Source organism: Clupea harengus, chromosome 10 (assembly GCF_900700415.2).
Source record: "Clupea harengus chromosome 10, Ch_v2.0.2, whole genome shotgun sequence".
Classification (NCBI taxonomy): Eukaryota; Metazoa; Chordata; class Actinopteri; order Clupeiformes; family Clupeidae; genus Clupea; species Clupea harengus.
Genome location: NC_045161.1, coordinates 15,403,442 through 15,429,822, shown reverse-complemented (window position 1 = coordinate 15,429,822; position 26,381 = coordinate 15,403,442). Strand labels below are relative to the sequence as shown.

Here is a 26,381-nt window from a genome sequence, read left to right as displayed (position 1 = left end):
GCCTGACCCTCGCCTCTCTCCGCATCTCTCCTCCCTTCTCTCTCTCTCGCTCCCCACCTTGTGGCCTCGCTGGCCAGCTGGCTGCCTGGCTGGTGTCAGCTTTCTGTAGTGTGTGTGTGTGTGTGTATGTGTGGTGTGTTTGTGGGGGGAGATGGTACATTGTATGTGTGGGGAGTTTGTGTCGGGATGTACTGTAAGAGGCTCACCAGGGGCTTGAGGGCTGATCGGCACCATCCAGACTCGGAGGTTGTAGAGTGACAACCGGGCAAGGACTCCCAGCGAGCCAGGAGTGGCTGGCAGCGAGAGAAAAAGGAGGATATGGTGCTACACAGGGCCATCCAGACAGCACGGGATGGGGACTTGGCAGGCCTGAGAGAGCTGAAGGCTGCAGGGTGTCTGTCGGAGGCCATCACTGACACCCAAGGGGCTGGATCCGTGCACCATGCAGCGCGATGTGGACGCCTGGACTGCCTGAAGTTCCTAGTGGTTGAAGCCAGGCTGCCAGGAAACACCAGGGCCCGAAATGGAGCCACGCCTGCACATGATGCTGCTGCCACAGGACATGCTAGAGAACTGCAGTGGCTTGTGGAGTTTGGGGGATGCTATGTGCAGGTGAGCAGAGCCCTCTGGAAAGGACTGAACGTGATTAATACGTTAGTATTGTAGCTGTGAGCACGTTATAGAAGCTGTGTGTCTATCAGAGAAGTCAAAGATGATTTTATACACAGACACAACTAAATGCTATCCACATTAGCATAGCTACAGAGGTTTGGGCTGGCACTACTTTTTGAGTAGCACTGCATTATCACTTAAGATGTTCTTCAGCACAGTAATCCTGCATAGAGTGAGTGGTCCTTGACCTTGAAATGAAATTCATTAACTACGATGAAACAAAAAGGCATTGTTTTAATGTTAGGTGCCATTTACAGAAAACCTGTGCTACAATGACTGTTCTAAACATCATCAGAAGTTTAGGGGGCATGCCTGGTCACCACTGCGTTGCTGCACCTGTTCCAAATATAACCGCTTTACATAATGAAGGGGGAGTAATGTAGAGGCAGCACCGGTGTGAACGGGAGAATTACATCACCCCAGCTCTCCTGTTTTTGTTCGCTGTCCAGTAGGGTTGCATGACCACCGTAATCAGAACCAGATGGTTTCAGAAAGGCGGCATACTTTACTGCTAGCTCTAGCTGTTTACAGTGCCGCCGCGCTCTTTCTCCTCCCCGCGAGACCTCAGTGTAGCTCTTTCTCACACTAATGCAAACCGGCTCGTTTAACCTCGGTAACCCCCTCGGTCTAATTTATGGCCAGCTGTGGCGTATTAAAGCACACGTTTTTTTTTTTTTTTTTTTTAAAGAGTCTTGTTATCATTTACTCGGAGCGATAACACTATTCCTCGTCGGTGGTCTTCCTGTCACGTTTATCAAAGAGTTTTGCCATTGCTTTGAGGCCACGTTGGCTAGTTCAGGGGTCATTGGTGTGTATCAGGTCTGAATAATGAATGAACATTTCCTCGGTGAATTGCCCGAAGATGGGCCAGCTAATTCAGTTACACTGGCTGGTTTATTTTGGGACATTTGATTACCATAAAAACTTACAAATGAGAAAAAATATCCTCTAGCAATGTACTTGTGAAGTCAACGTTTCTTTCTGTAGGACATAGCCAGAGTATGAGCAGACATCCTCTCCAAGTGAGATGTGTTTTAGTATTACAAATATTGCACTAGCTATTAGTATGGCCTTCACTAGATTTTGAAAGTCTATAAGTGAAGCAAATTGATTTAGGCTGAATGTAGACTCAGTCTAAATAGTAACTTACTGTAGAATGGATTTTGTTGTAAAAACACCTGTATTTAGCCACCACCACAATTCTTCTCTAATCTTCCAGAATTCTTATCTTATATGGGCTCATTTATATATGTCGTGTGAAAGCATCAGGGCTACACTTTGCTGTAAGTGTCCCCAAAAGGGTATCAGCCATGTCGTGTCCCCCTCTCACATGCTTTTCAGGACCAGGATGCAGCAGGGGCCACGGCTCTTCACCTGGCTGCTCGTTTTGGGCAGGTGGCGGTGGTTCAGTGGCTACTGTCGGTGGGTGCAGGAGCCCAGGACCAGACAGACTGCGGGGCGATTCCTGCCCACTACGCCACAGCGAGAGGCGACCTCACCTGTCTAAAGCTGCTGATTCAACTCAAACCAGGGTACGACTACCATACTGGGCTTTCATTACTCTCCCAGCTGGGATATCAGTTCTACAGATGATTTAACCCAGTCTACTGTAAATCATAATAATGACACACACCACACAAACAATACAATTACATATTTGTTATGATCTAACATTTGTTTTGTTAGATGAACATACTCATCTACTTATCAGCAGTTATGTAATGTTGAGAGTTTGTACATCCCTGGACTTCATGTAATTATTCTTGATGTCCTTGAAAGCCTTATTATTAACAACCCTGACTTGGTGAGCTTGTAAATATGATGTTAAACAAACCTCTACCTCTTGCAAACCCACCCAGCATAGCAGTATTTTGGCCTATGAATAAGTTCAGGTACTGGCTCATGTGAAGACCACAGCACAGTTTAGAGCAGAGGGTGGTCATTAGACATGGGCTTGCGGTCTGGTCTGGGCCTGTGCTACCCGTGACCCAGAGAAGCCTCCCTGTGGTGTCCCGTGACTCTCCTGGCAGGGCAGACTCTCCACAGGAGGTCGTGTGACTGACTGACACCCTGTGGGCACGTTCAGAACGTAATGGTGTGCTACGCTGCTGACTCGGGCCATATGCTGTGCTGTGGCAGCCCAGCAACCAGAAGTGTCACTGAGACGGCATAGTGGGAGGAAGTGTTGTTTGACCCACTTTGGTCAGGTAGTAAATAACAGAAACGGCGTGATCAACAACAGAGATATGTCATTGTTTTGGAAGGAAAGAGATGAAAACTTGTTGAATAATTACTGATTGTAGCTACATAAGGTGTAATTGAACATCAAGAAGAGGTTGCCAGTGCAACATTATCTGCTATAGACAAAACACACTGCTATCGGTTGCCAAAGCCTAATTTATCCTCTTTTGACTATTACTATTTAATTTGGCCCATTCTTTATCAAAGAAGATTAATACGTCACAAGATGGTATCTATTTTTTACAAGCAATACTCTCTTCACCCCAGTTAGTTGCTTAGAATGATTTAACCAGTGCCTCTCATTTCCTGACTACAAGCAGGTTAAACACACTCTCACTGATGACCTTTGACACTCAATGTCACTTCCTGTCCCCTAACATTGTCTCTTTAGTTCACAGGACTCCCTCTCTTTGTCTATCTCCCCTCTCTTTAATGAGTGAACATGGGAAAGAAGGATTTCTGTGGGGCTTCAATAAACTGAAAAATATGTTGAGGGTAGAGGCCTTGATATAAGGTGTGGGGTAGTATACAGCTGTGTGTGTGTGTGTGTGTGTGTGTGTGTGTGTGTGTGTGTGTGTGTGTGTGTGTGTGTGTGTGTGTGTGTGTGTGTGTGTGTGTGTGTGTGTGTGTGTGTGTGTGTGTGTGTGTGTGTGTGTGTGTGTGTGTGTGTGTGACTGTTGGCAGGAAAATCACATGTGGCCGCCTGTGACCGGGTAAATAATAGATGTCAGCGGTCAGTCACATGTCAGCTCAGCAAAAGCCTCCCTCGTCACGCCTGTCAGAACATGGCTTCAGTCCGATACCATAGACATCAGGATGGCTTCAGTCCGATACCATAAGGCATGACTGTCTGCCTCTGCGTCGCTGTAACCTCCCTCCAGACTTAGAACACCTGAGCCTTCACCGTGTGAAACCATACTACTGAAGGCTTCACAGGTTTACTGTAAGCCTTTTTTTCTACTTAAGTGGATTGGCAGTTCCAGATCTGGTGAAATGAAGAGGTTCTCAGTTGGCAGAAGGGGCCTTTGATGTGTGTCTGTGTCTGTGTCTGTGTCTGTGTCTGTGTCGTCTGTGTCTGGGTCTGTGTCTGTGTCTGTGTGTGTGTGTGTGTGTTGTCATCGTACTTACTGTATCTATCGCATGTGGAGTGCCTGTGAGTACCCTCATGACCTGTGCTTTGCCACGTGTTGTAACACCTGACTGGGATTCGTGGTTTGTGTTGACACATGGAATCTATGATCATGTATACAGTATATGATGGACACATCTTATCCCAGAGCCATTTATACTCTACTCCTTTTACTCCACTCTGTATTCTATGTACTATTCTGAAATCTATCAGTGATATTTAAATAATATGTAAGCATTTTATATCTGCTGTTTTGACAGGTGGCTAGACAAGGGTTTTGACGTGATGTGAATAGTGTGGCTAACCATGCTAGGTCATTCAGGGTACTGTGGCTTCACCTCAACCCCATTTTGATCCCTACAAACATGATATTCATGTGTTCCGCAGAGGATATGCTTTTCAACTCATCCCTGTCACCCCTTTAGTCCAAACACAGTCAGGTAAAAACACAGGTCTTATTTTTGTAGTAGGAAGAACACCAGATGGCGTTTATTTAATTAAACATTCTTGGTTCCTCCGGCACCCATCTTAACTGCGTTTGGATCATTAAAGAGATTCTCACATTGCTGGCCACACAGGTTGATTGAGGGAATGTTTAGGATATTGTGGGAAAATATACAGGCTCTTTCAAAAGGTATGCCTGGAATGAAATCTGTAAGACTGAGAGCGGCATGCACGTATATATGTTCTGGCTTTATTAATATACCCCTTGTGTACTTTTTAATGGTGGATCTGGCAGTCAAGTAAAAATAAACAAAAACGCGTATGCATTCAGTAATTCAAACCACTTTAAATGAGCCCTTATCATCATATTTTTTACTAATCAGTCAAAACATGGTTATATGTTTACATGTGATGCAGGTGTGTGAATTGTCAGACTGGCATGGGTGCCACCCCTCTCTACCTGGCCAGCCAGGAGGGGCACCTGCACGTGGTGGAGTATCTGGTGAAGGACTGCGGGGCGGATGTCCACCTGCGGGCACACGATGGCATGAGCGCTCTGCACGCTGCAGCCCACATGGGCCACCATGCTCTCGTGGTGTGGCTTGTGAGTGTCACACATAAGCACATGCTATATCTAACAGACACACACAGTACACATGTAATGTCAATAAGACTGTACTTTATGTCCTTTATAGGCCACCTTCACAGACATCAGCCTGTCGTGCCAGGATAAGGAGGGGGCGACAGCCCTGCATTTTGCTGCCAGCGCTGGGCACCACAGAATCCTGGAGCGTCTCCTGCGTATGGGGGCCCAGGTGCTCCAGGACTACTGGGGAGGGACGCCCCTGCATGATGCTGCCGAGAATGGAGAGATGGAGGTAGGCTGCGTGTGGGTTAGAACGAGGGGCTTGGTTGTTCTCTTCTTTTGAGCCATTTATCCTTCCTTCCATTCCACTCCTTTTTCCATTCCCCCTCCTTGTTTGGGACGTTGAAAGTGCTCTCTGAACTGCAATTATTTGTCTAAAAAGCCCTATAAATATACTTTTGATTGATTGACTGACTGATTGATGGATGGATGGATGGATGGATGGATTGCGTGCTTAGTCTGATGGCTCCCTACAGTGCTGCAGGATCCTGCTGGCGGGCGGAGTCAGCCCCTCCGAGCGGGATGTGGACGGTTTCACGGCAGCTGACCTGGCCGAGTACAATGGCCACTACGACTGTGCCAACTACCTGCGTGCTGTGGAGCGAAATGTAAGACACACATGCTATATACACACACCAATGAGCCAACAGCCAGCAACATCCCTCACCACACCACACAGCACAACAGTGTCATGGACAACCATATTTGCAAGATTTAACCAGTTTGTTTATGTTGTTTTCGAGAAAAGTAAGGGTCTGGACTGACGTGTAGGGTTAACGGATTTGTTTTCAGGCATTCATCAAGTTAACAAAGACTTGGGAAGTGTGCGTGTTGGCTCTTTTGCGATCCAGTGTCCTCTTGTCTGCACTCACAATGTTTATTCTTTGAGTCAACAACAGGACAGCCCATCTGAGGGCTTTTGAAGTGATCTCAAAGGGGAGTGTTAAGTAAATAGCAACACCAGAGTGGAATAGGAAACACTGTGAATAATGAAGCACTTAATTGCTACATGCGTATGTTACGAAACCATGCCGTTTAAAGCCATTTTAGTTTTCCATTCTCCTGTATTTTCCTAAAAGTATGTTAACTTATTATTAGGGATTCACAAAAGATATGACCTGTGGTGAGTGGTCAGTTTGGTGATTCAATTCTATTTTTATCCGTATGTCCGTATGTCTGTGTGCTGTGCTGTTGAGTTTTCTTAAGCTGTCATTATCAAATGGCTGTGCATGAGATACAATCAAATGAACTGAAATGGCCTGGTAGATTACATTATATTAACGGCTTAAAAGTAACAGCACATTTCCCCCCTTGATACGTGAATGGAAATACGTGAAAATAAGATATATGAAGAGTTATTTTTCTTGTCTTAAGTCTTTTTCCAGCAGTGAGACACACACATGCACACCCGCGCACACACACACACACGGTTAAAACAGGCTCTCACCCTACCCAATCTCCTCCTATTCGCTTTTAGTTTTCTCTGAAGGATCAGTTTCTCATTATATATCACACTATACGGTTAACCTGGTGTCCAGTTGCTCCCTTTTTACAGTCCCTTTATTCACCCCTCTTTACACACTTCTGTTGATTGATGCCTCCAAGCCCTTTGAGAGGGGCGTACATAGGGCTTTTATTTTATTTATTTAGGTGCTGAGGTAAGCTGTTTTGCTGCTAAACTCATAGAAAATTTTCTTTAACTTATGCATTTGCAAGAACAGCATGTAGAACCTGTGGAGAACAGGGTGCCATACAGAATCTTTTCCATATGCAGAATATTTGGTGGAAAAATTCCATCCTCAAGTCTCTGAGGAGGTAAGTCGATTAATGCCTCTATATGGGAGGGTGTGTGTGTGTTTTTTTTTTTTTTCAATGACTATTGAACTAACTAACAAAATATCCATGTAACCAGATGCAGGAAAACAAATATTTGCCATGTATAATGGTTTGTCTCATCTGTGGCATCAGTATATAAACAAATCAAAACTCTCATTGTGGCTCTTACAGTGCAATAGGGTAATGGAGTTTTTGGCACTGGACTGCAGTGTCTAGAATTCCCCCAATCACTTTTACACAGAGCCCATCCCTTCGTAATACTATTTTTTACAATTGCAAGTAGCTATTAACCCTAACCGAATCTTTTGGGCGCATTTATGTTACTGCTGTGATGGTCATATGACTCAAGAAATAACATCTGGGGTGTACAAAAGGCTACCTTACCATCAGCCGTTTGGGAAGTGATTACCTCCCCCAAAGCATGTCAAATTGCTATGGTTGTTTTTTTTCTAGGTTCGTCCAAAGAGTATTTTGACCATTTTGTGTGCTAACCTAGGACAGAGGCAAAGCAAATATACTTTGTATATGTTGGAGATTAGTGTGTGCGTGTGCGTGTGTGTGTGTATGTTTCTGCACATGTGTGAATGCAGACGGACAGGTGATGTCAGTGCAGGCGGACAGGTGATGTCAGTGACCCTGAAGAAAAACCTTTGTTTAGTGGGTTAAGCAAGATGCTCTGTAATTTGCCTAATGAATTTTTCAGGAGCAAAACACCTATACCTGCGCTTCTCATGGCTCTAGGCTCTCCCTCTAAGCCCAGTAATCGAGAATGGAGAGGATTCTAGAGAGGCCTGTTGGTGTGTCCCACTGGTGTCTCTCCTTACTCCATAATTACTGTAATTTACAGCTCACCATTGTCCGTTGCATTAAAACGGAGCTGCTCAACCTTGCAGTGCTTTAGAGAGCGCTGGTCCGATATCTGAGATTGAGTTTGCCTACCTCTTTACAAATAGTGGCCCAGTGGTACATTTTATTTTGATGTAGTGTCGGAAAGTCTCATGTGCTGCAGGGCCATATAGGCGTAAATTACGTGGCCCAAGCCACTGGCCGTCGCCTCGAGTGTCATACAGCCCATGTGCCAAAGACCCATCAGCAGCAGGCCTGTCTTGTGCAGCGCTGCGTGTCGAGATTTCAGGAAGGGCCGCCTCACGACCCAGTGGAGTGTCCCGTCTCGGCTTATTACATCACTTTTTGAGTCAGTTTGAGTCAGGTTCACGTCAGTTGCCACGGCTGGAGCCCTCTGACACCGCAGCCGTCAGCCCTTCAAGCACTGGATGAGGGGGGGGGAGTGATTCAGCCGCCCTGTGCTCATACCTTGCAGTGAGAGAGGTCAGGGGGAGGGATGATGATGACGAAGGACTCCGGAGCAGAGTGGAGCCATCTCAGCGCTCTAAATAACTCTATAGCTGTCGCAACAATGGAGGAGCTAATTAGCGCCGGGGCCTGGTGTAGCATCGGATGCTGGTGGAGTCGCCGTACTCCCAGGGCCTATCAGTTACCTGCAGGCTCTTTTGGCTCAGGTGGAGGGCTGTGGGGCCTGAGCTGGTTATGAGATCCCGGGGCTTCAGTTTCAGGGTTTTCACCGTTCCTACACCTGCCGCTGGTAATCCGATCCCCTGGAGCGGTTCGAGAGCAGGATGTTTGTTGGCATCGGGAGGAGCATGCCAAAACGAATGGCGACTGTATGGTTTTTTTTTTTCTTTTCTTTTTCCATTTGCATCTTTAGTGGCTTGGCCACATTCGTGTGGAAGCCTGGAGGCGCTTCACAGGTTGTTGACTAAATGTGATAGTGTTTACTTGATTGTTGCCACTGGACCCCAGTTGACCTACTGAAGCCTATGGAAAGCATCTTTGTGAGAAATCCAGTGGAGACTCGTTTTTTAAGTTTGAAAGGGAGTGAGGAGGGTGGAGGGTAGTTTGATTAATGACATGAAACTATCAGAAACAGATGATAACACTTACCATTTCCTCTACGGTTTCTGCGTTCCAGGACCCCACTGTAACCTCTCTGTGCAAGATCCTTCCAAGTTCCCACCAACGACACCTAATCCATACTTGGATAGAAGCATGCCACTGGATTTTTTTTTAACTAGTGAAATAGCAGGTCACTGCTGGGAAGAGGAGAAAAAAACAACAACGTGTCTGAAGTAGCCATGCTAAGTGTCACACATTCACAGGCCACTATGTAGTTCACAGGGCCTCATCAGCTCCTCAGGGCATGCATGCGTGCGGCCAGCCCCTCTCATTTCTTAAAAGGCACCTTTAATGGATAGCTCGGGCCAGTGGCCAGAGAGTTGCGTGCTAGGCATTTCCTCATGTTTTGGTCGAGTCCCAAAGAGGTCACACGCTTTTTTTTTTTCTCCTTTTTTTTTTCAGGGCCGAGCCAGCCGCTTCGAAAGGACTAATGCCGTTCCACGGAGACAGCTGCAATCAAACAAAAAGTGTGGGGTTTATTTTACAGCAGGTCTCTATGACTTCCACCCCTCACTCACAGGGGGCTTGGAGACTCAGAGGTCCAGCTGTTCTTCAAAGGCAGCAGCTCATGAGATACCCATGTCAGGTGGGCGTTAACGTGCATAACAGGCCCATTACAGGCACCTGGGCAGGACTACAGAGCGACGGCTTCATGTAAATACAGGCGTAAATGCAGGGCCGTTGGTTTTGCATTACTTAGGGTGGGGGCGTCCATGAAGATTGTCATGTAGGCATAACCTAAGCAAACTAGTCTAGTCACAGGGCCGTCGCTTTTACCTGGAAGAGAGTTTCTTTTCAGATGCAATCAAAAAAATGCAATATGTATAGCCACTAGAGGGTACTAAGGGAGCTTAGTGAGGCTTTAGAGCCTCACTCATCAGTCATAAAAGCTGAGGTACGGTTTCCTTTTGTTAATTCCACCAGTCAGGTCCCAAAACAAGCTCATGTTACTTCAGATGCTGGGCGCCTCCTTTCCAAACCCACAGTAATTAGCGGTGCTCTTTTAGAAAAAAAAAATATAAAATGGAAAAATTGTCCCCTGTCCAAATTGTCCCTTGTCCAAATGCATTATGGGATGATTTTAATTTTTATGTCTTATGTTTTTGCATGAGGCTTGGGGGCAATCCAATATGAGCATCCACATGGCCATTCAATTAATGTAATAAAACTTAAACATCTTACTGGAATTGCTGGGCATCTTTGTGAAGCACAGCAGTATAAAAGGTCCACACATAGCCAAGAGCTCCATGTTTTCTCCAGCGTGTGGTTGGTCCCTCATATGCCCTCACAAACTCTCTCTGTTCATTAGCTCCTCTCACAGCAGTATGAGGCCCGACACGGCTCATTTGTGGGGGGGGGGGGGGGGGGGGGAGCCTTATGGGAAGTGGGAAGGCTGGGGGCTGAAAACGGATCGGGTGGAAGTGGTCAGACCCTGTCACAACATCTGCTCCAGCCCTGCCAAAACTGCAGCCCGTTGGGTCAGCACCACTAATAAGGCCTGTCTGATGCAGTTGGGTCAGCACCACTTATAAGGCCTGTCTGATGCAGTTGTGTGGGTGGTAGCTGTCATACTTGCGTGTCCCCACTTAGCACGATGAGGAGGCCGAATCCCGGGCCTATCAGTCTGAGTGGATCACTGGCACTTCCTCTTGCCTCTGAGATTTCTCACCCCGCCCCCCCAGCCCTCCTCCCCACACCCCTCTCCTTTCTCTGTCGTTTTTGTTTCTAGCTTGCTGGCACCTGCCTCGCGATTACAACGCGAGGCAGGCTAGAGCGACTCTGACACAGTAGCTGTGCACTTGTGTCCGATGCCAGCAAGCGGAAAAAAGCGCTCTGAATTGAACGTGGATATGGTGTCGATCACCTCGGGCTTATTTGACAGCCCTTTTCCGCTGATACCTTTTCCCTTCGTGCAACAACTTACTTGTCACTTGTATGTGGACCTGCTGGACGGCTCTCTTCATTAGTGACATTGCCGGGCCACCCAATCCCCTCATCTGAATTATTGAGTGGACGCTCCTATCTGAGTTTATTGTTTATTGGCTGCTGGCCACGGGCCAGTGGCCGAGCGGGAGGAGATGCTGGTGTGAAACGGAGTTGCTCGCTCTGATCTTCAGATTGTGTATCAGCTCCCCGTCACTCACAACTTCACTGGATTTCACTCAACGAGCATCAAACTCGGACGAGCCGCGTAAGTAGTAGTTGGTGTGCGCAGGTTTCAGAGATGGGGTTTTATTCATTTTGCTGGATGGTCGTTTTGTTGAGTTTTTGTGATTTATTGTAAACAGTTGCCTTTTTAATTTTTTACTGATTTTTATTTTAATTTCTTTTTTTCTGATGCAACCTTGGACAAATCAAATTTTTTAAAGCATGTTTGTTTTCTCAATCAAAGCCAACTGTTAAAAAGATTAAGGGTTCATTTAGGATCTATACAAGGAATCTTTTTTATTTGTATTAGTAAGCTTAGGGAATAGTTTTATTGAATTCTGTTAGAGAATTCCAGATGTGTAACACCTGTACAGTTTTATTGTCTTTAATGTGTAATTAATGCGTGCTTATCTCAAGAACTTTTCCTCATAAAGCATGAGCTTCTTTGAAGTGTTCAGTGGTAGCACAAGATTTCATCACATGATAAACTGATGCAGTTTTGTGTTATGCTTAGGGTCCTCAGGTCAAGGAGATTTATCTCTGGCTTTTTAACAGGACCCACGCTGGCTTATCAAAGTTTTCAAGGAGAGGGCTTTCCTGGGCTTTTGCCAGTTCTCTCTGGCCTTTTGAATTCTCATAAAACTGACCTTGAAATAATTTATTGACTGAGATTCAACATTATTGTGTTATTCAAACAGTCGTTTTTTTTTTCTTTGCGGGGGGAATTGAGTGCATATCAAAGAGCGGGGCTTGCAACCGAGAGGCTGATGAACTGCGAGAGATTAGACAACTCCTCAAAACACTCTCACCCAGCTCCTCCTAAATTCAGACACTTTCAACATATATCTTTTTTTCCCTCTCTGCTGGAGTTCAGAGTGGGCCTTAAAATACCAGGCTCCATTTAGCATTGAAGCATATTTTGAGCATAACTCGAGGCCGAATGTATAAGAAGTTTTTTGCTGAGAGGGTTTACATCAATCGAAGTGAAGGTGAAATGCCTGTATTTTGCACTGTGCAGTTGCTTAGTTCCTTATTGAATTCTGAGACTCATTAAGGTTTAAAAGGCACTTTGAAATGCTTCTTTAATACAGTTAGTAAACCTTTTGGTTGTTGTTATTGTGTGTATAATTCTATATTACAGATATTAAAACATTCCTAGAAAAACATGTTAGAGGGTTTGTGGCTGCTTGCGAGATTACATGAATTGAATTTGAATATATGTTTTGCTGGCCATATTGGACAGGGAATGCACTCTAAAATGATTCTGTTCTTGAGGAGAGGAGATCTAACTGTTATCAGAGGAGGGCAGAAAACTGGCACTTGTCATTGCTATTAGTGGGCCAGCAAATGTGACATAACCACGAAAGTAAAACAAAACAACAGCAAAATTCAGAAATCCCTCCGAATGAAAGATGGAGTGTCAGCTCAGGGTGGGGAGCTGCTGGGAGGCTCCAGGCAGTGTGTGGAGCCCAGGCTAGGAGCTTTGATGTTCAAGGCTTCAAGACGTGGTACGAAAGACGATCATCGCTCTCGATGTTCCCTCCAAGAATTACCCTCAGCTGAAAAACAACAGACTGTCTTTTCATCTCGAGCCCTCATGTCCCGATGGTTTGGAGACTGTCTTTTTTGCCACTTCTCTTTTGACTTTGATTTTTTGCTTTCTCTCGCAATTATTGCTTGCCTCAAAGGTTTTGCGTGTGGATGGTGAGAATCCATCACAGTGTCCTGGCTCCTCTGTCACTTTTTAAGACGGAATGGGATGGGGGGTGGTGGTGGTGGTGGGGATGGTGGAGGGGGGGTTCACCACACACCCCCACACTCAAACGGGCTCTGTCCATCAGAGGCTGGGTGGCCCTGGAGGAGGGGATGTAAGGGTGGAGCATCGTGCTGCGTGATCAGGAGCCAGGCTGGTGCTGATGCAAACCAAATGTCACCACGGCGACCACTGTGTTTAATTAAGCACACTTTCACCAGCAGATGCTTGTTTGGCTTTAAGACCCTGAAGACAGAACTGTTAGAAAACTGGAAAGGTCATGGAGGTATTTTTGGTATTTCTTTTCCCCGTTTCTATTTTTCCCCCCCTTCATTCATTATCCTTCTTTCCGATAGCAATCCACCCGCTCCCTCCTCCTCGTGTCCTTCCACTGTTTATCTATTTACATATTACACAACTTCTGGGAAGTTTATGCGAGCGCCCGAACCATGTCACAGCATATTTCGTGCTGTTCGACATCAAAGTATAGCAAGGACCACCTTGTGCAGACAAAGCACAATGGCATGCTGCTGTGTATCACGGCTCCCTTTGATGTTGCCGTGCATGCGCCCTTGCAGCGTGCATACTCATGTCTGTGTGTGCACTTGTATGTGTACCTTTCTAGGCACTCTCTTATGTGCATTGGCTTTGTGTGTGTGTGCGTGTGCGTGTGCGTGCACATTTTTTTTCTTTTCATGTGTTCATGGAGAGCCACATTTGATATACACTCTGAGTCCATAACTAAATAGGGACTAACAGGTTCATTAAGGGGAATCTAACTTTTCCATATATCCTATATCCACCCTCTGATAGTGTGAAATCTGGCCAATTTCACCAAGGTTCAACAATCTTTCTCTCTCTCTCTCTCTCTCTCTCTCTCTCTCTCTCTCTCTCTCTCTCTCTCTCTCCCTCTTTCTCTCTCTCTCTCTCTGTCTCTCTCTCCCTCTCTCCCTCTCTCTCTCTCTCTTTCTCTCTCTCTCTCTCTGTCTCTCTCTCTCTTCTCTCTCTCTTTTCTCTCCCTCCTCTCTTTTCTCAAACTCCTGTCCACATGCTTAGGTCCTAATCGCCATCCATGATCACCACTACTAACATAAAGAATAAAATACAAATTCAATTTCAAAACACAAACCTAAATGCTAGAAATCATGATCATTTAATTCAGTATGTAGTGTGTACTTCAGTGTTAGTGGGAGCACCTCTGCAACTTGGAACATGTGGCCTCTGACCACTATGTGGTGCTTTAGATTGGCATGCAGGGCTCACAGTCAACTGTATTATCACAAGACGGAGCCTTTCTTTGCTCTGCCATGGACATGGACTTGAAGTAGGGATTGCCCCAAAATAGTTCTGCTATCATAATAAACCCAACAGAGTTGCACTTGGACCTCTTGAAAGCAAAATTGTAAATTAAACCTACACCCGTGCAATGCAGCTTTAAATTAAACATACTGTATGTACCCTGTGTGTTCCAGCCAGCCACTGCTGATAAGCCTCTGGAAGAGGCATTTCTCATCGAGGAGGAGGAAGTGAGAGAGAAGCGGAGTGTTTCCTGGAAGCCCAGTGCTGAGGACTATTACCGCCACCTCAGCAAACCTCGACAAGAAGCCCCCAACGACGGCCCAAAGATGGACTGCCTGAAGGTATCTGTCTGCAAATAGCCTCTACTTCTGGTATATTCATGGGTCTACACAATTATGTTCTGGACATGTTTGTGCTGTAGATAAGAGGGCATACTTGTAAATGTTTTTGTAATACTTCTTAAATATATCTTCTCAATTAAGTTTTACTGTCCTCGTTACAGACATATGTTAATAACTCACTGATACTCCCACATATTCACTCATTCATGTTTCACCACATATTCACTTAAATTCACTCCATCATTCATTTGTTTGCTCAGAACAAATTTGATGTCTTTGGACTCTCAGCATGACTGAAATCCGTTGTGTCATTTCTGGCCCGTGTGGCTCTTATAAACAAATATCAGTGTGTTGTCATGGATTAACCAACCTCATCACAACAAAAACACAAGAAAAAAGTCCATCCATTACTTGTGCGTTTTTCTTTGCAAGCAACCAGAGAGTGTAGAGTCCCCCCAGGCCCGACACCCTGCGGCCTCCAAAGGACCATCTCTTGTCGGCATGAGAGGTGGCGTGAGTCCGCTGATGAAGGCCGACCTCCAGATCAACAGCTCTGGTGAGAGGCGAGGGTGGCGCTTGCTGCCTGATTGAAGTTTTTGGGAACTGATGTCACAGGCTTATTCATCGTGTTCTTTTTTTTCTGTGATTCTCCCCTTGACTGACCGAAAATGAGTCACTTTAATCACACTGTGTAAATATGATTAGGACATGATCGAAAACACATGAAGAAGGAGGGGGCGGGGGGGGGGACAAATAATAATTCTTTTCATCCTGCTTGTCATTAAAACAGTCATAAAGAACTTCCATCTGACCAAGCCAGCGGAAGCAGAGAAGAAGCTTCCTGGCGATACGAAGCACGTCGTTAGCCTCAAACAAGCCGGCATGACAGCAGTCTTCACCGGACAAGCTGTAATTAATTATCCTCCCTTCCTCACATCTGCATCCTCATATTTGTGGCATAGTCCTTTCTCAAGATACAATTACCTGGAAATCAATGCAAGGCTCATATCTCTCTCTGGCTGTTGCAGAGTAAGATGGTGGTGTTGCCCACGGAGGAAGCCAACCTGTCTGACATCGACTCCCTGGTGCCCACTCATGATGAGAGAGGGAGGCCCATCGCAGAGTGGAAACGGCAGGTGATGGTCAGGCAGCTGCAAGCTAGACTCCTGGATGAGGAGGCCCAGAGGAGAAAGGTGAAGCATTCAGCAATGTTCGACATAACACGTCCAGTATTAACTCATATTCAAAATGCCATTAAACCTCTTATTTAAAGCTGCAAAAATGAATGAAAGTTGTGTGTGTGTGTCTCTGTGTGTGTGTGTGTGTGTGTGTGATGGTGTGTGTTTTGCTTTATCTCTCTTCTGTAATTCTATGCTGGTCTCTCAATTTACATGTATGGCAGACGTCCATGCACTCCCCATTCAGAAACACATGGCAAGCTGTTAGCTATATACAAAAGCTTGATACGAGAAAGAGACAGGGGTTTTATCACTAAAATCAACTATCTGCTTTCTCTCTAAAGGAGAATGGGAACAGGTACACAAAGATGGATAGCTGGAGATACTCCCACTCCCACAATGCCATCCTGGGGCCTTTCGGTGAGATGCTGACTGAGGATGACCTCATCTACTTGGAGAAGCAGATCCAGAGTGTGTCCATGCAGAGGAACTGCGAGAGCTATGAGATGGAGCTCGCCCGTCTGGCTGAGGAGCTCAGGCACATCCTGCCGGCGCCCATCGTCAACATCAGCGTCAACACCCAGTTTCGCAACTTCCAGAGCCAGGTGCCTCTGCCTGTGTGGTGTAATCGTATATCAGGGATTGTGAAGAGCATGTCTCTGCTTATGACCAATCTCACAGACCAGCCCTACAGCAAGATGTTTAACAACGACCTGGTGACGGTCTTCTCTGAGATGCAGACCACAAAGAGGGGCCACCGGGAGAAAATTGAGACTGAGATCCACCAGTTTGGCGTCTCTGTGCGCAACCTAAAGTCCAATTTCGAGAACCAGGTCTGTACTCAAGAGGTGGTTGAGGAAGATGAGACCACCATCTCCATTCAGGAGGCTCCTGAAGAGACAATTCTTGAGGTAGAACCACCCAAGAGTAGCTCTCCCTCACCTGAGGCAGACCAGGGCAACGACTCTGGTATAGATTACAATGAGAATGTTGTGGATGTCATGGAAACCACCAGCTTGCGTAAGGAACGGATTGTGGTCCTGTTCCTGGGCCACTGGAAGAAGTCGGCCTACACTGTGACCCTTAAGACCAAGGAAGCAGGGAGGAAGCTGAGCTTATCTGAAGTCTCTGTGAAGGCCCCCGTCCACCGCAAAGCAAGCGCAGATGTGGTCTCCCAGAAGAGGAGCATCGAGAACGGTTCCCTGGGAACATTCTTCAAGCAGCGCAGCACCATCAACAAAATGCTGGGCAACTGGAAGAGCATTATCTCCAGTGTCCCCTCACGCCAGATCCGACGCCTCAACCGGCAGCAGGCCCTCTTTTCACCCGAGCAGTTCCTACCCCGGGTGGATGGCTCACCAGTGGACTACGACAGCCTGACCCTTGACCTCTTTATGCTGGGCTACTTCCATATCCTGGAGCTGGACTTGCCCCCAGATGAACGGAAGATGAGGCACCTGCTTTGCTTCGAGGTGTTTGACCATGTGGGCCGCTTCACCTGGGAGACAGTCCGCGACTTCCACAAGGCAGTCATCCAAGACATCGAGGCTGGGAACAGGGAATGGAAGGACGGATTTGAGGACATCAAAGTGAGGTTCTTTGGCGCTGGGTCTGGCCAGGCCGAACTTCCCAGCCCAGAGAAGAATCCACAGGTGGAGAAAAGGCCAGTGCCTAAAGTCATTGTCCAGACCCCAACACCAGATGAAGGGGCCACGTTGAAAAGTGGATCGGACATTACCAGTTTCAGTAATGAAGAGATCTGCAAGTACATTGATCGCAGTTTTGCCTTTTGGAAAGAGAAAGAAGCAGAAATTTTTGATTTTGAGTAGTTAGCCTCATTTGTCTTTTGATACTTTTGTACACATTTTAGTATAGATTGTTGACTTGACAGCTTCAGTATATTTTGAATAGTGAGATGATGCAATCATGAGTGAATTTTTTCAGTACTTTTTGGAGATAAGATATTACTGCATTTCCTTTGTGGACTAAAATATCTAAGTTGTGTTGACATTATTGTGGTCTCAATTTGTGTCTGCTTTTATGCTTTGCTATAGGTTTCCATAGTGACAAACATGATGTGCTCTTAGATTTTGAAGCAAATATAGGTCAAAGGCTAAACAGCAATAAAAACTGGAACAAATGGTTTTAGAAGATGAATTGTCATGATGAACTGTTTGTATATAATAATATATACTCAAATGACTATTAATAATCTCAACTGACAACTTAATACAACTAACAGCATTTATTAAAAAAATAAAACTGCTTCCATCATTGGTTAAATAGTGTTACAGTCTACAGGAGAGTGCTTGATTGGCAGTTGACCAGCTGCCTCTTTAAAGTAATGAAGTTATCCTTCCCTGTGAGTATGTAGCCTCTGGTTTTGGCATCTATAATGTTTTCATGAAGCATCTCTAGGGCTTCAGATTCTGGCCATGGATGGACATGTGCCTTTAAGAGCAGGTGAGGGGTTTATATGTGTGGGTGGGGGGAGTGTGGGGGTAGGGGTAGGGCAGTGTTGTGTGTGGAATCTGAGTCTCGTCCACCATGGTCTGTTGGGCCTAAAAATAGCTGGCTGAAAGACCAGCAGTCTGTCCCAGTGACTCTGCAGAAGCCCTCACACTCTTCAGTCCCACTGACCTCATGCTGTCTCAACTAGCCGTTACGACACTCTGCTTTCTTAGGCGAACAATGTGTGATTACTGCCTCTTTTCACCTCCCAGGTATGTGTCTAAACTATTGAGTGTGATTTTCCTATTGTCTCTCAGAGATTATGATGGGTGTATTGCATACAGAGCGTAGTCGAAAACAGGACTTACTGCTAAGTAAACAGGACTTCAAATGGTGGTTAGATCACTTACAGACGACACTTCCTTACACTACACCATGTCAGGGTTAGGTCTCTGTTATGTAAACAACAAACGTGCCATTATTTATATGTAAAATATGTTTTTTTTTCTTCTTTTTTTTTGTTGTTGTCATAGACTTGAAACTTTCCAAGAGGGTTGACCACAGACCACTGCTTGGAGGACATCAGAGACTTTCTGAGGTTTTTCAATCACTGCTCCTCATCAATCATAGCTGTATCAAACGACTGAGGAAGTAGTACTCTCTTGCTGATACTTTTTTTTCCTGATTTTGATGAGTGTTCTTGTTAGCAGTCATTTCTTAATACCGCAAACCAACAGTCTTGAACAACACCCCTGGGATAGGAAGTCATTGTAAATGCTCTTTCAGTAAATGTTGGGAAATTCTTCCCTGAGTATCATATTCTTCCAGTAAGCCCTGAATAGTTAAACTGTCTTTGGCAAGCACCTGTTTTCAGAAAGCTGGTCTTTAATTTGACCCATATTGGTATGCTAACACAGATTAATTCTCGTGAATCCAGTCTATTTTTTAAAGCGCTTCCCCTCACTAAATGACTCGTGATCAGAGCCAGAGCGGTGGGGCCTCAGGGCAATAGTGGCCCCCTCACACAGCTATGCTAATACCCTGGAGCCATGATGACGGATGATAGCCTAGGGATTAGGATGTGTCTGAGAATATTCTGTGTGTATTCGTGTGCTTCTGTATACGTGTGTGTTAGTATTTCTCCTCCTCTTTCCTTCCTGTCTTCCTTAGGTAAATAGAGAACTCAGCTGTTGCGAAGAGGAGGGGAAAAAAAAGAGGTGCCCGTCATCATGGTGCGCAATGTGGACGACCTGGACTTCTGCCTGTCCTCGCACCCGCAGAGCATCCTAGAGGGCCTGCGCTCCCTCTGCTCCCAGCCCAAGCTGGTGGACATCACCCTGAGTGCGGGCGGCCGAGACTTCCCCTGCCACCGCAGCATCCTCGCTCTCTGCAGCCTCTACTTCCGCTCCATGTTCTCGGGGGACTTTGTGGAGAGCATCGCGGCCCGTGTGGAACTCCAGGACGTGGACCCGGACATCCTGGCAGTCCTGCTGGACTTTGCCTACACGGGCAAGCTTACCATCAACCAGGGCAATGTGGAGGGCCTGATCCAGACCTCCAGTCAGCTGCAGTTCCAAACGGTGCGGACGGTTTGCTGCCGCTACCTGCAGCACCAGATGGCCGCCACCAACTGCCTGGGCATATTAGAGTTTGGTGAGATCCACGGGTGCCCAGAGGTGGTGGCCAAAGCCCGGGCCTTCCTGCTGGAGAACTTTGAGGCTGTGCAGCAGGGAGAGGAGTTCCTGCTGCTGGAGAAGAGCACACTTGTGGTGTGCCTGAAGGACGAGGGTCTGAAGTACAGAGACGAGCGGTCCTGTGTCCAAGCGGTGCTCACTTGGGTCAGGCATGATGCTGAGGCCCGTCTTTGTCATCTACCAGAGCTGCTGAGTCTGTCTAGACTGCCATTGCTACCAGATGCTTACTTTACAGAGACCCTGCTAACAGACAGTTTGGTTCAGAGCTCACCTGCCTGCAAGGACTTAATAGAGACTGCTCATAAGGAGGTTAGTCGGCATACTATCAGTCAGTGTACCCATTAGGATCCATACCCAATATGGATTTCTGTGTAAGATCACTTATCTGTAATCAAACTCACCTCTCTCCTTCCCATTTAACACACTTAATACATATAAAAATGCATGACTTCAATGTATCAGTTTGGAGAAAGGTGTCTGATAATTAACTGTTCATTCACAAATCTGTGTCTTTTAAGGCCATTCCCCTACAGTGAATCCACTCCTTTCGGATAGTGTAAGAGTTTTGTGAGAGAATGTCAGCTTGTATCAGACTCACTCAGTCTGTTTACTCAATGTGTGTTCCTTGCAGAAGCTGGACATGAGGCCAGGAACTTCCGAGGAGCAAATCTCCCGAATCACCCAGCATAATCTGCAGGAAGTTCTCTTTGTTGTGGGAGGTCGCTCACTGGATGACGATGAAGATGAGGATGAGGAGGATGAAGACACTTTGCCTCCCCATAACTGTGCCTATTACGACACAAAGCTTGGTATATAGACACATATGCATGTTTGTTTTTCATGGTTTAATGTAGAAGAACGTACATGAGAAACTTAAAAATAAAAAACATTGTGCTGGGGTAACACCATCCAGCCAGGCATTTACTTCCGTTTCTCCCTGGTATTACTAAATCCCTACAGCGTGCGATTCTTTTTTTATTCCCCTAGGCATATGGAACCAACTTCCTGACTTTCCCAACTACAACAAGTGGGGTTATTCTGTGGTCTGCTTAAACAATGATGTTTATATCACAGGTGGGTCTCTATGTCCTTTACACAATTACTTTTCTCAAAAACATGCACATCAGACGCCACCATGCTCCAGGAGAAAAGGAGTCGAATAAAAGAAAGAGACAAGGGCAGAGGGGGGAACAGTAAAAGCAACAGCCTCCACAGAACCCCTCCAAGATACGTGGCGAAAGATGAGTTCTATTTATACTAAAGCAAACAGAGAGGAATCCGCCGTTGAGCTTAGGCTTTTTGTGGAGCCTGTGCTTTTTTGAGCGAGGATCAGAGGGATTCATGAACGTTTCGTGAACGGAGCAGCCTCTCTAACCAAGGATTTGGAGGGGCTCGGAAAGATCCCACTCCTGCCTAAGTAGCACTCCCGTTGGGAGTTTCAAAAGAGACTGAGGAATTTTTTTAAATGCGTAGAATGCCACATTACAGATAACATGATGAAGATTAACCATGACCTGGAAAAGTGAAAAACCAGCGACCACCCGCATTTCGTTGAACAATTGAAGGCAGATGTAACCAGAAAAATTGCAAGTGCACTACAAATATAGAATTTTGGGTCTGGAAAAAAAGTTTTATTTTTTCATGTGTTGGTTAACTGTGGTCATACAACTGTGTTTGATATCTGTCTAAATATCTTAATATCTTAAATATCTTTAATATGTTTAAAAGTCATACATACATACTTCATACATACTTGTGTCACCCCTCAGGAGGGTCAAGGGGGTCGCAGTCAAACACCTGGTCAACCACGGAGACCTGGAAGTACATCACTCGCGAGGGGAAGTGGGTTACGGTAGCTCCAATGCTCCGGCCCAGGACTAACCACACCTCGGCCGCACTCAACGGAGAAATCTATGTCATCGGAGGTAAGAAAATAAATATGGCCTTCCATGCAGAGCCGATGCGCCAGTCGAATGGAAAAGCTTTCAGGCCGTTCTGGTTTAATGTGCTCCAAAGCGGTAGCCAGGACAGGCCAAATACCTACTTCTCCTTAGGCCCTGTATGACTTCTAAAGAAGCAGGTTTTTTATTTAAGCCTAGAGGCTTGTCAATCCTGAACCTTGAGTGACTTCTGAAAAGACTGATTTTGATTTAAGCGTGGCGCACGGCCAGTTCAGAACCCCGTATAAGTTGCTAAGAGGGTTTTTTGTTTAAACAGAGAGAATTGTCAGGTTTTGTGGTCAGATGTCTTCAGATTTTGTTATTGCTTGTGCATCTGTATAGAAGATAAAGTTTCTCTAAGTTCTGTGTTCCACTGCAAACTCCTCCGTAGGCAGGAATCTAGCAAGGTTTGGGCATTAACTGTGAGCATTAGTCTGTGTCCATGTGCATTAGTCTCTGTCCATGTGCTATTACCATTTTTTCTTTTCTTCGTTTCCAGGCACAGCCAGGGATATTGTTGAAGTTGAACATTATGACCCATATAGTGACAGCTGGGCCTGTATATCGCCAGCACTGAGATATGTCACCAATTTCACTGCCACTGGCTGCCTTGGAAAGCTATATATCATTGGCTCCTGTGCAGTGAAGTACAATGTCTTGACGCTGCAGTGCTACAACCCTGTCATAGGTAATACTGCATGACAATAAGAGGGAGGGGGGACCTCATTTGCCATCATAGTTTCCCCTACAACTGCATTTATAGCGACATTACGCAACTTGATGACATCAATATGTTCCGGGTTATTGATATTTGATGATATGATATTTTTATGTTGTTGTTGATGCTAGGATGACAGTTATGGTAAATGAAGATATGTAGTGATTAAATAAGTTCAGTATGTAGAACAAAGTTGCATAACATAACATTGACAGCCATGCCACATGGGGAGCACATCTGAGATACTCACAATATCAAACACATAACTGTAATGTTTAGTACTGATAGAATCTTCTATTATGAAATGATCTGTGAACCGGAAACCAGTAAAATGTACCTGACAGTTGATTAATAAAGGTCTCAAGAACTTGCGGACTTTGTAGATATCGGGTAATACTTTATAGGATAAAGTACAGGTCAATACAACAACAACATACAATACAGAGGAGGTTGAGAGTATTGATGCTCCACACTGCAAAAATGTAAATCTTAGTAAGATGAAATAGATATTTCCTCTTACCAGGCATTTTTTATGTTAGAGCATTTCACTTGCTTTAAGCGTTTCAGTCCTGAATTATCTTAATAAGGTATCATAACTTGTTACTGAGATTGTATTACTGGTTCTGAGCAAGTTAATGCTTGAAACTAGTTTGATCACCACTGACATGTACAAAACTGCTTTGTCAAAGTCAGAATCAAGACAAATTAGCTTGTTTTTAGTCTGGCCACACTAGTTTTAAGATATATTTGGGTTCTTTTTTAGAAATCTTGGTAAGTCAAATTGTCCTGTTCTGTTAAGATAATATATCCCCCATTTTATAACTTTTTTTCCTTGTTTTTAAAAGCAGAATTTTTGCAATGCATGTTGTTTTTCCTCACCATTCCACAGATGGATGGAGTATTATCTGCTCTCCCTTCATCCCCAAGTATCTCTCTTCTCCTTGCTCGGTGTCTGTGGACGGTGTGATTTACCTCATTGCAGACAATACCAAAAAAGTCTATCTCTATGACCCAGATGCCAACATGTGGCAGAAGGTAATTACCCTCTTTTCTTATTATCATAATGGGCCCTAATTTAATAGATGCGCACCATGAGGTCTTACGCAGAACAAAGAAGGACATTGAATAAATATATTTTGATTACTAGAACACATTTATTTTTGTAATTTCATAATATGCGCAATTTTCTATTTCATTTCATATAAATTGTTTTTAAGGCGTTTTGCCACTTTGCCTTCATTGAAATGTAACCTGCATCTTGGTTTTCAATGTCTAGCAGGCGTATCTAATCTAATCTCTACACAGTTTGATAGCATAACATTGACCACTGAGTTACTAAATTGACAGATAGTTTAACTCAACGAAATATGTGACCAAATGGCTACACCGCACAGTGAATACAATAATCCAGTATCAGTATCAGAGCCTTCTGTAATGCGCAACTAAAACTGAGACAGAAGAAAGTAGGATTTTGTTTTGTATTTGACTGCATGATACTCAGGTTAGACCGCGGATCAAAGTGTTGTTCTCCCAAGTACTCTTCTAAAATAGCCTAAATGTTTTCGCAGTAGTGGCAATGAAGATAGGCCTAAAATGAAGTAGAGAGCAATATCTCTGTTTCCAAATGGGATGGGAAAATATTTGATTCATTTTCACTGTTAATTAAATGTCTTTAAATCATGTTTTTGTTTGCTAACACAGGCGTCTGAAACTAACATATAAATTGACATTTCACAGCAGGTCTGTCCATGTTCTGGAATGTTTCTGGAATTTGTAGCACTAACCACATAGAGCTGTTTTTATGTAAAATACAACTAGAGTTGTTGTAAAGGTGGTTGTAATGTTGCGCAAGAATCACCATCACCATATAGGTAGCCTGTAGTAATAATTATTCAATGTCTAAATGATGTTGAAGTCATCTCAAATCTATATAAAGCTAATATGTTCTGTATAAAATGTTATTGCAAATTCACCGTCACACACCTCCTCTCCCTGTCCCATATGGCTTGGAAGCAAAAAGGGAATTTATCGAGGTAGATGCCAACACAACTCATCTGATAGTTTCTTAAGTGTCCCAATATTATTTGAATCTTTGCTTGGTTTATTCGCCATTTGGGATTATTTGCTGCACTTATTCACCCCATTTAGAGAATTGTCACTGTTCTTCTGGCTGGGATTGTTTGGCCATTAAATGCTGAGAATTCCTTTATTTTGTGAGAAAATACTTTAAAGACCACCTGAATATTTTTGATTTATTGAATGATAAGCGCATACATGTGCATTATTTTCTCAACCGCGTATGGGACTTTTTCCCCTAAGGAAATTAGGCTAGCCATTCCTACCAACCTCTTCACTTACCTTTCTACTATATGTATATTCTACATAGATAATTCCCCCTAATATCTTATGTAGCTTGCTTTCATGAATGTTAATGTTAAATAATGTGAACACCAGGGTGATGATTACACTCTGGTGGTTTGCACTGTGCTGGGCTTTTATCAGTTCCACACAACATATTTATTAATTTCTCAATGATAATTTAACAGTTTCATAACATGCACTGATGTCTGTTGGACTTCAAGGATGCAAATGATAAGTTGTTTGTCATCACAGCACATGTCAGAATTTATGTTGGTAAGAATGGCTCAAAAGACATCAATTTGACATGAAACCCACAAATTAATATACCTGTCCCACAAAAGCTTTGCGCTTCTCTAACGTGCAAACTATTTTTCTCCACTCCTACTTTGGTGAGGAGTGGAGAACATGCACGAAAGAGAGTACATCACGCACGTCACGCACGAAACACACACCTCCTTGCCCTTTCAAATTAGGACCCAATATCCTTAGAGCAATGTCATGTGGGTATGATTGATGATTACCATCATTTATAAGCTTCGGTTACGTACAGTCTGCATGTCTGCATAATGACCTTCAATGTTAAGAGGTTGCCTTCAGTTCAGGCAATAAAGATTAATATATTCAGGTTCCTGTTGTCAATGTTGTCATGAATGCCTCGGGCCTTTGAGTGGGTTCATTTTGGCCTCAGTTCACTATTTGGGTTCCCCCTTAGGTCCAGTTTCTTCACACCCTCCATGAGAATGGGGGACTGGTGGTGGTAGGAGGGAAGCTCTTCGTCACCGGAGGCCACTGGAAGGGCATGGAAGGGGACTATGGGGTGGAGGTGGAGATGTATAACCGAGGTTCCAACACCTGGAGGGTGGAGAGCTTTCTGCCTCGGCTCTGGCACTACAGTGGCAGCTGCGCCGTGTTCCTTGACCCCTTGCAGTGGACGGAGGTCTTTCCAGAGGAGACCTAACCACACACACACACACACACACACACACACAGACACACAGACACACTGCATTGTACTCAGGATACATTTTAGCCTGTACCCGGGATGTATTCACTTGTAGACAGTTTGGACAATAAGGGGTATACCTCACAGTTCTTGATGTAGCCAATATAGGTGCTATTTTATTATGTTTTTTAATAGTGCTGTTTTACATTTCATGTTGATGTTTCTTCGTTTAATTCAAGCTACTTAAAAGTGTTTAAATGAGATGTTTGTACTGATGGTAGGTGAGAGGTGCTGTAGAAACTAGTCAAACTCTTCCAATTGTGTGCATTTCTCAGGTGATTAAATTTAGTAAAAAATGGCTCAGACCATGTTTTCCATTTTTTACTCACTTTCCCTGTAAAGGTTTCAAATTACTTGTGTACTTTGATATATGCACAATCACTTTGTAACCAGCCCTGTATGAATTATAAGTTAACTCAGGGTTTCCTCAGTTTACTGTTTTGAAACGAACATGAACGTCTCTAAATATATAAGTGTCAACATGTAGAAGATTTATTTCCCGCTATATTGTCCAGGATCCCGCGTAGTTAATGCAATTTAACATTAACCAACA

The 26,381-nt window shown here is 44.6% G+C and overlaps 2 protein-coding genes across 5 annotated transcripts; both read left to right on the top strand.

Annotated features, from left to right (window-relative positions):
* Positions 1-126: 126 nt before the first annotated feature.
* LOC105898248 (espin like) lies at positions 127-19,318 on the top strand. 4 transcript variants are annotated; one of them, XM_031575537.2, is made up of 12 exons: positions 127-612; positions 2,014-2,204; positions 4,904-5,090; positions 5,182-5,364; positions 5,591-5,740; positions 14,316-14,483; positions 14,916-15,039; positions 15,274-15,392; positions 15,512-15,676; positions 16,006-18,384; positions 18,646-18,710; positions 19,283-19,318. In XM_031575537.2, the coding sequence occupies exons 1-10, from the start codon at positions 319-321 to the stop codon at positions 17,488-17,490; spliced, it is 3,066 nt and encodes a 1,021-aa protein (XP_031431397.1). In that variant the 5' UTR covers positions 127-318; the 3' UTR covers positions 17,491-18,384; positions 18,646-18,710; positions 19,283-19,318. The 4 variants fall into 4 exon arrangements, with proteins under 4 accessions (XP_031431397.1, XP_012680722.1, XP_031431398.1 ...); XM_012825268.3 differs by lacking the exon at positions 19,283-19,318 and having other exon boundaries at positions 5,609-5,740; XM_031575538.2 differs by lacking the exons at positions 127-612; positions 19,283-19,318 and adding an exon at positions 1,070-1,694.
* klhl30 (kelch-like family member 30) lies at positions 19,306-26,127 on the top strand. The gene is made up of 7 exons (XM_031575540.2): positions 19,306-20,115; positions 20,438-20,615; positions 20,794-20,880; positions 21,576-21,731; positions 22,246-22,434; positions 23,354-23,499; positions 25,538-26,127. Exons 1-7 carry the CDS (start codon positions 19,342-19,344, stop codon positions 25,781-25,783), a joined length of 1,776 nt encoding a protein of 591 aa, XP_031431400.1. The 5' UTR covers positions 19,306-19,341; the 3' UTR covers positions 25,784-26,127.
* Positions 26,128-26,381: the final 254 nt, after the last annotated feature.

Coding starts and splice junctions, on each gene's coding strand:
- LOC105898248 (XM_031575537.2), top strand. CDS start 319: ATGGTGCTACACAGGGCCATCCAGACAGCACGGGATGGGGACTTGGCA. Junction 5,365..5,590: donor CCGAGAATGGAGAGATGGAG/GTAGGCTGCGTG, acceptor TTGCGTGCTTAG/TCTGATGGCTCCCTACAGTG. Junction 15,040..15,273: donor CCTCCAGATCAACAGCTCTG/GTGAGAGGCGAG, acceptor TCATTAAAACAG/TCATAAAGAACTTCCATCTG.
- klhl30 (XM_031575540.2), top strand. CDS start 19,342: ATGGTGCGCAATGTGGACGACCTGGACTTCTGCCTGTCCTCGCACCCG. Junction 21,732..22,245: donor AGAAATCTATGTCATCGGAG/GTAAGAAAATAA, acceptor CTTCGTTTCCAG/GCACAGCCAGGGATATTGTT. Junction 23,500..25,537: donor ATGCCAACATGTGGCAGAAG/GTAATTACCCTC, acceptor GTTCCCCCTTAG/GTCCAGTTTCTTCACACCCT.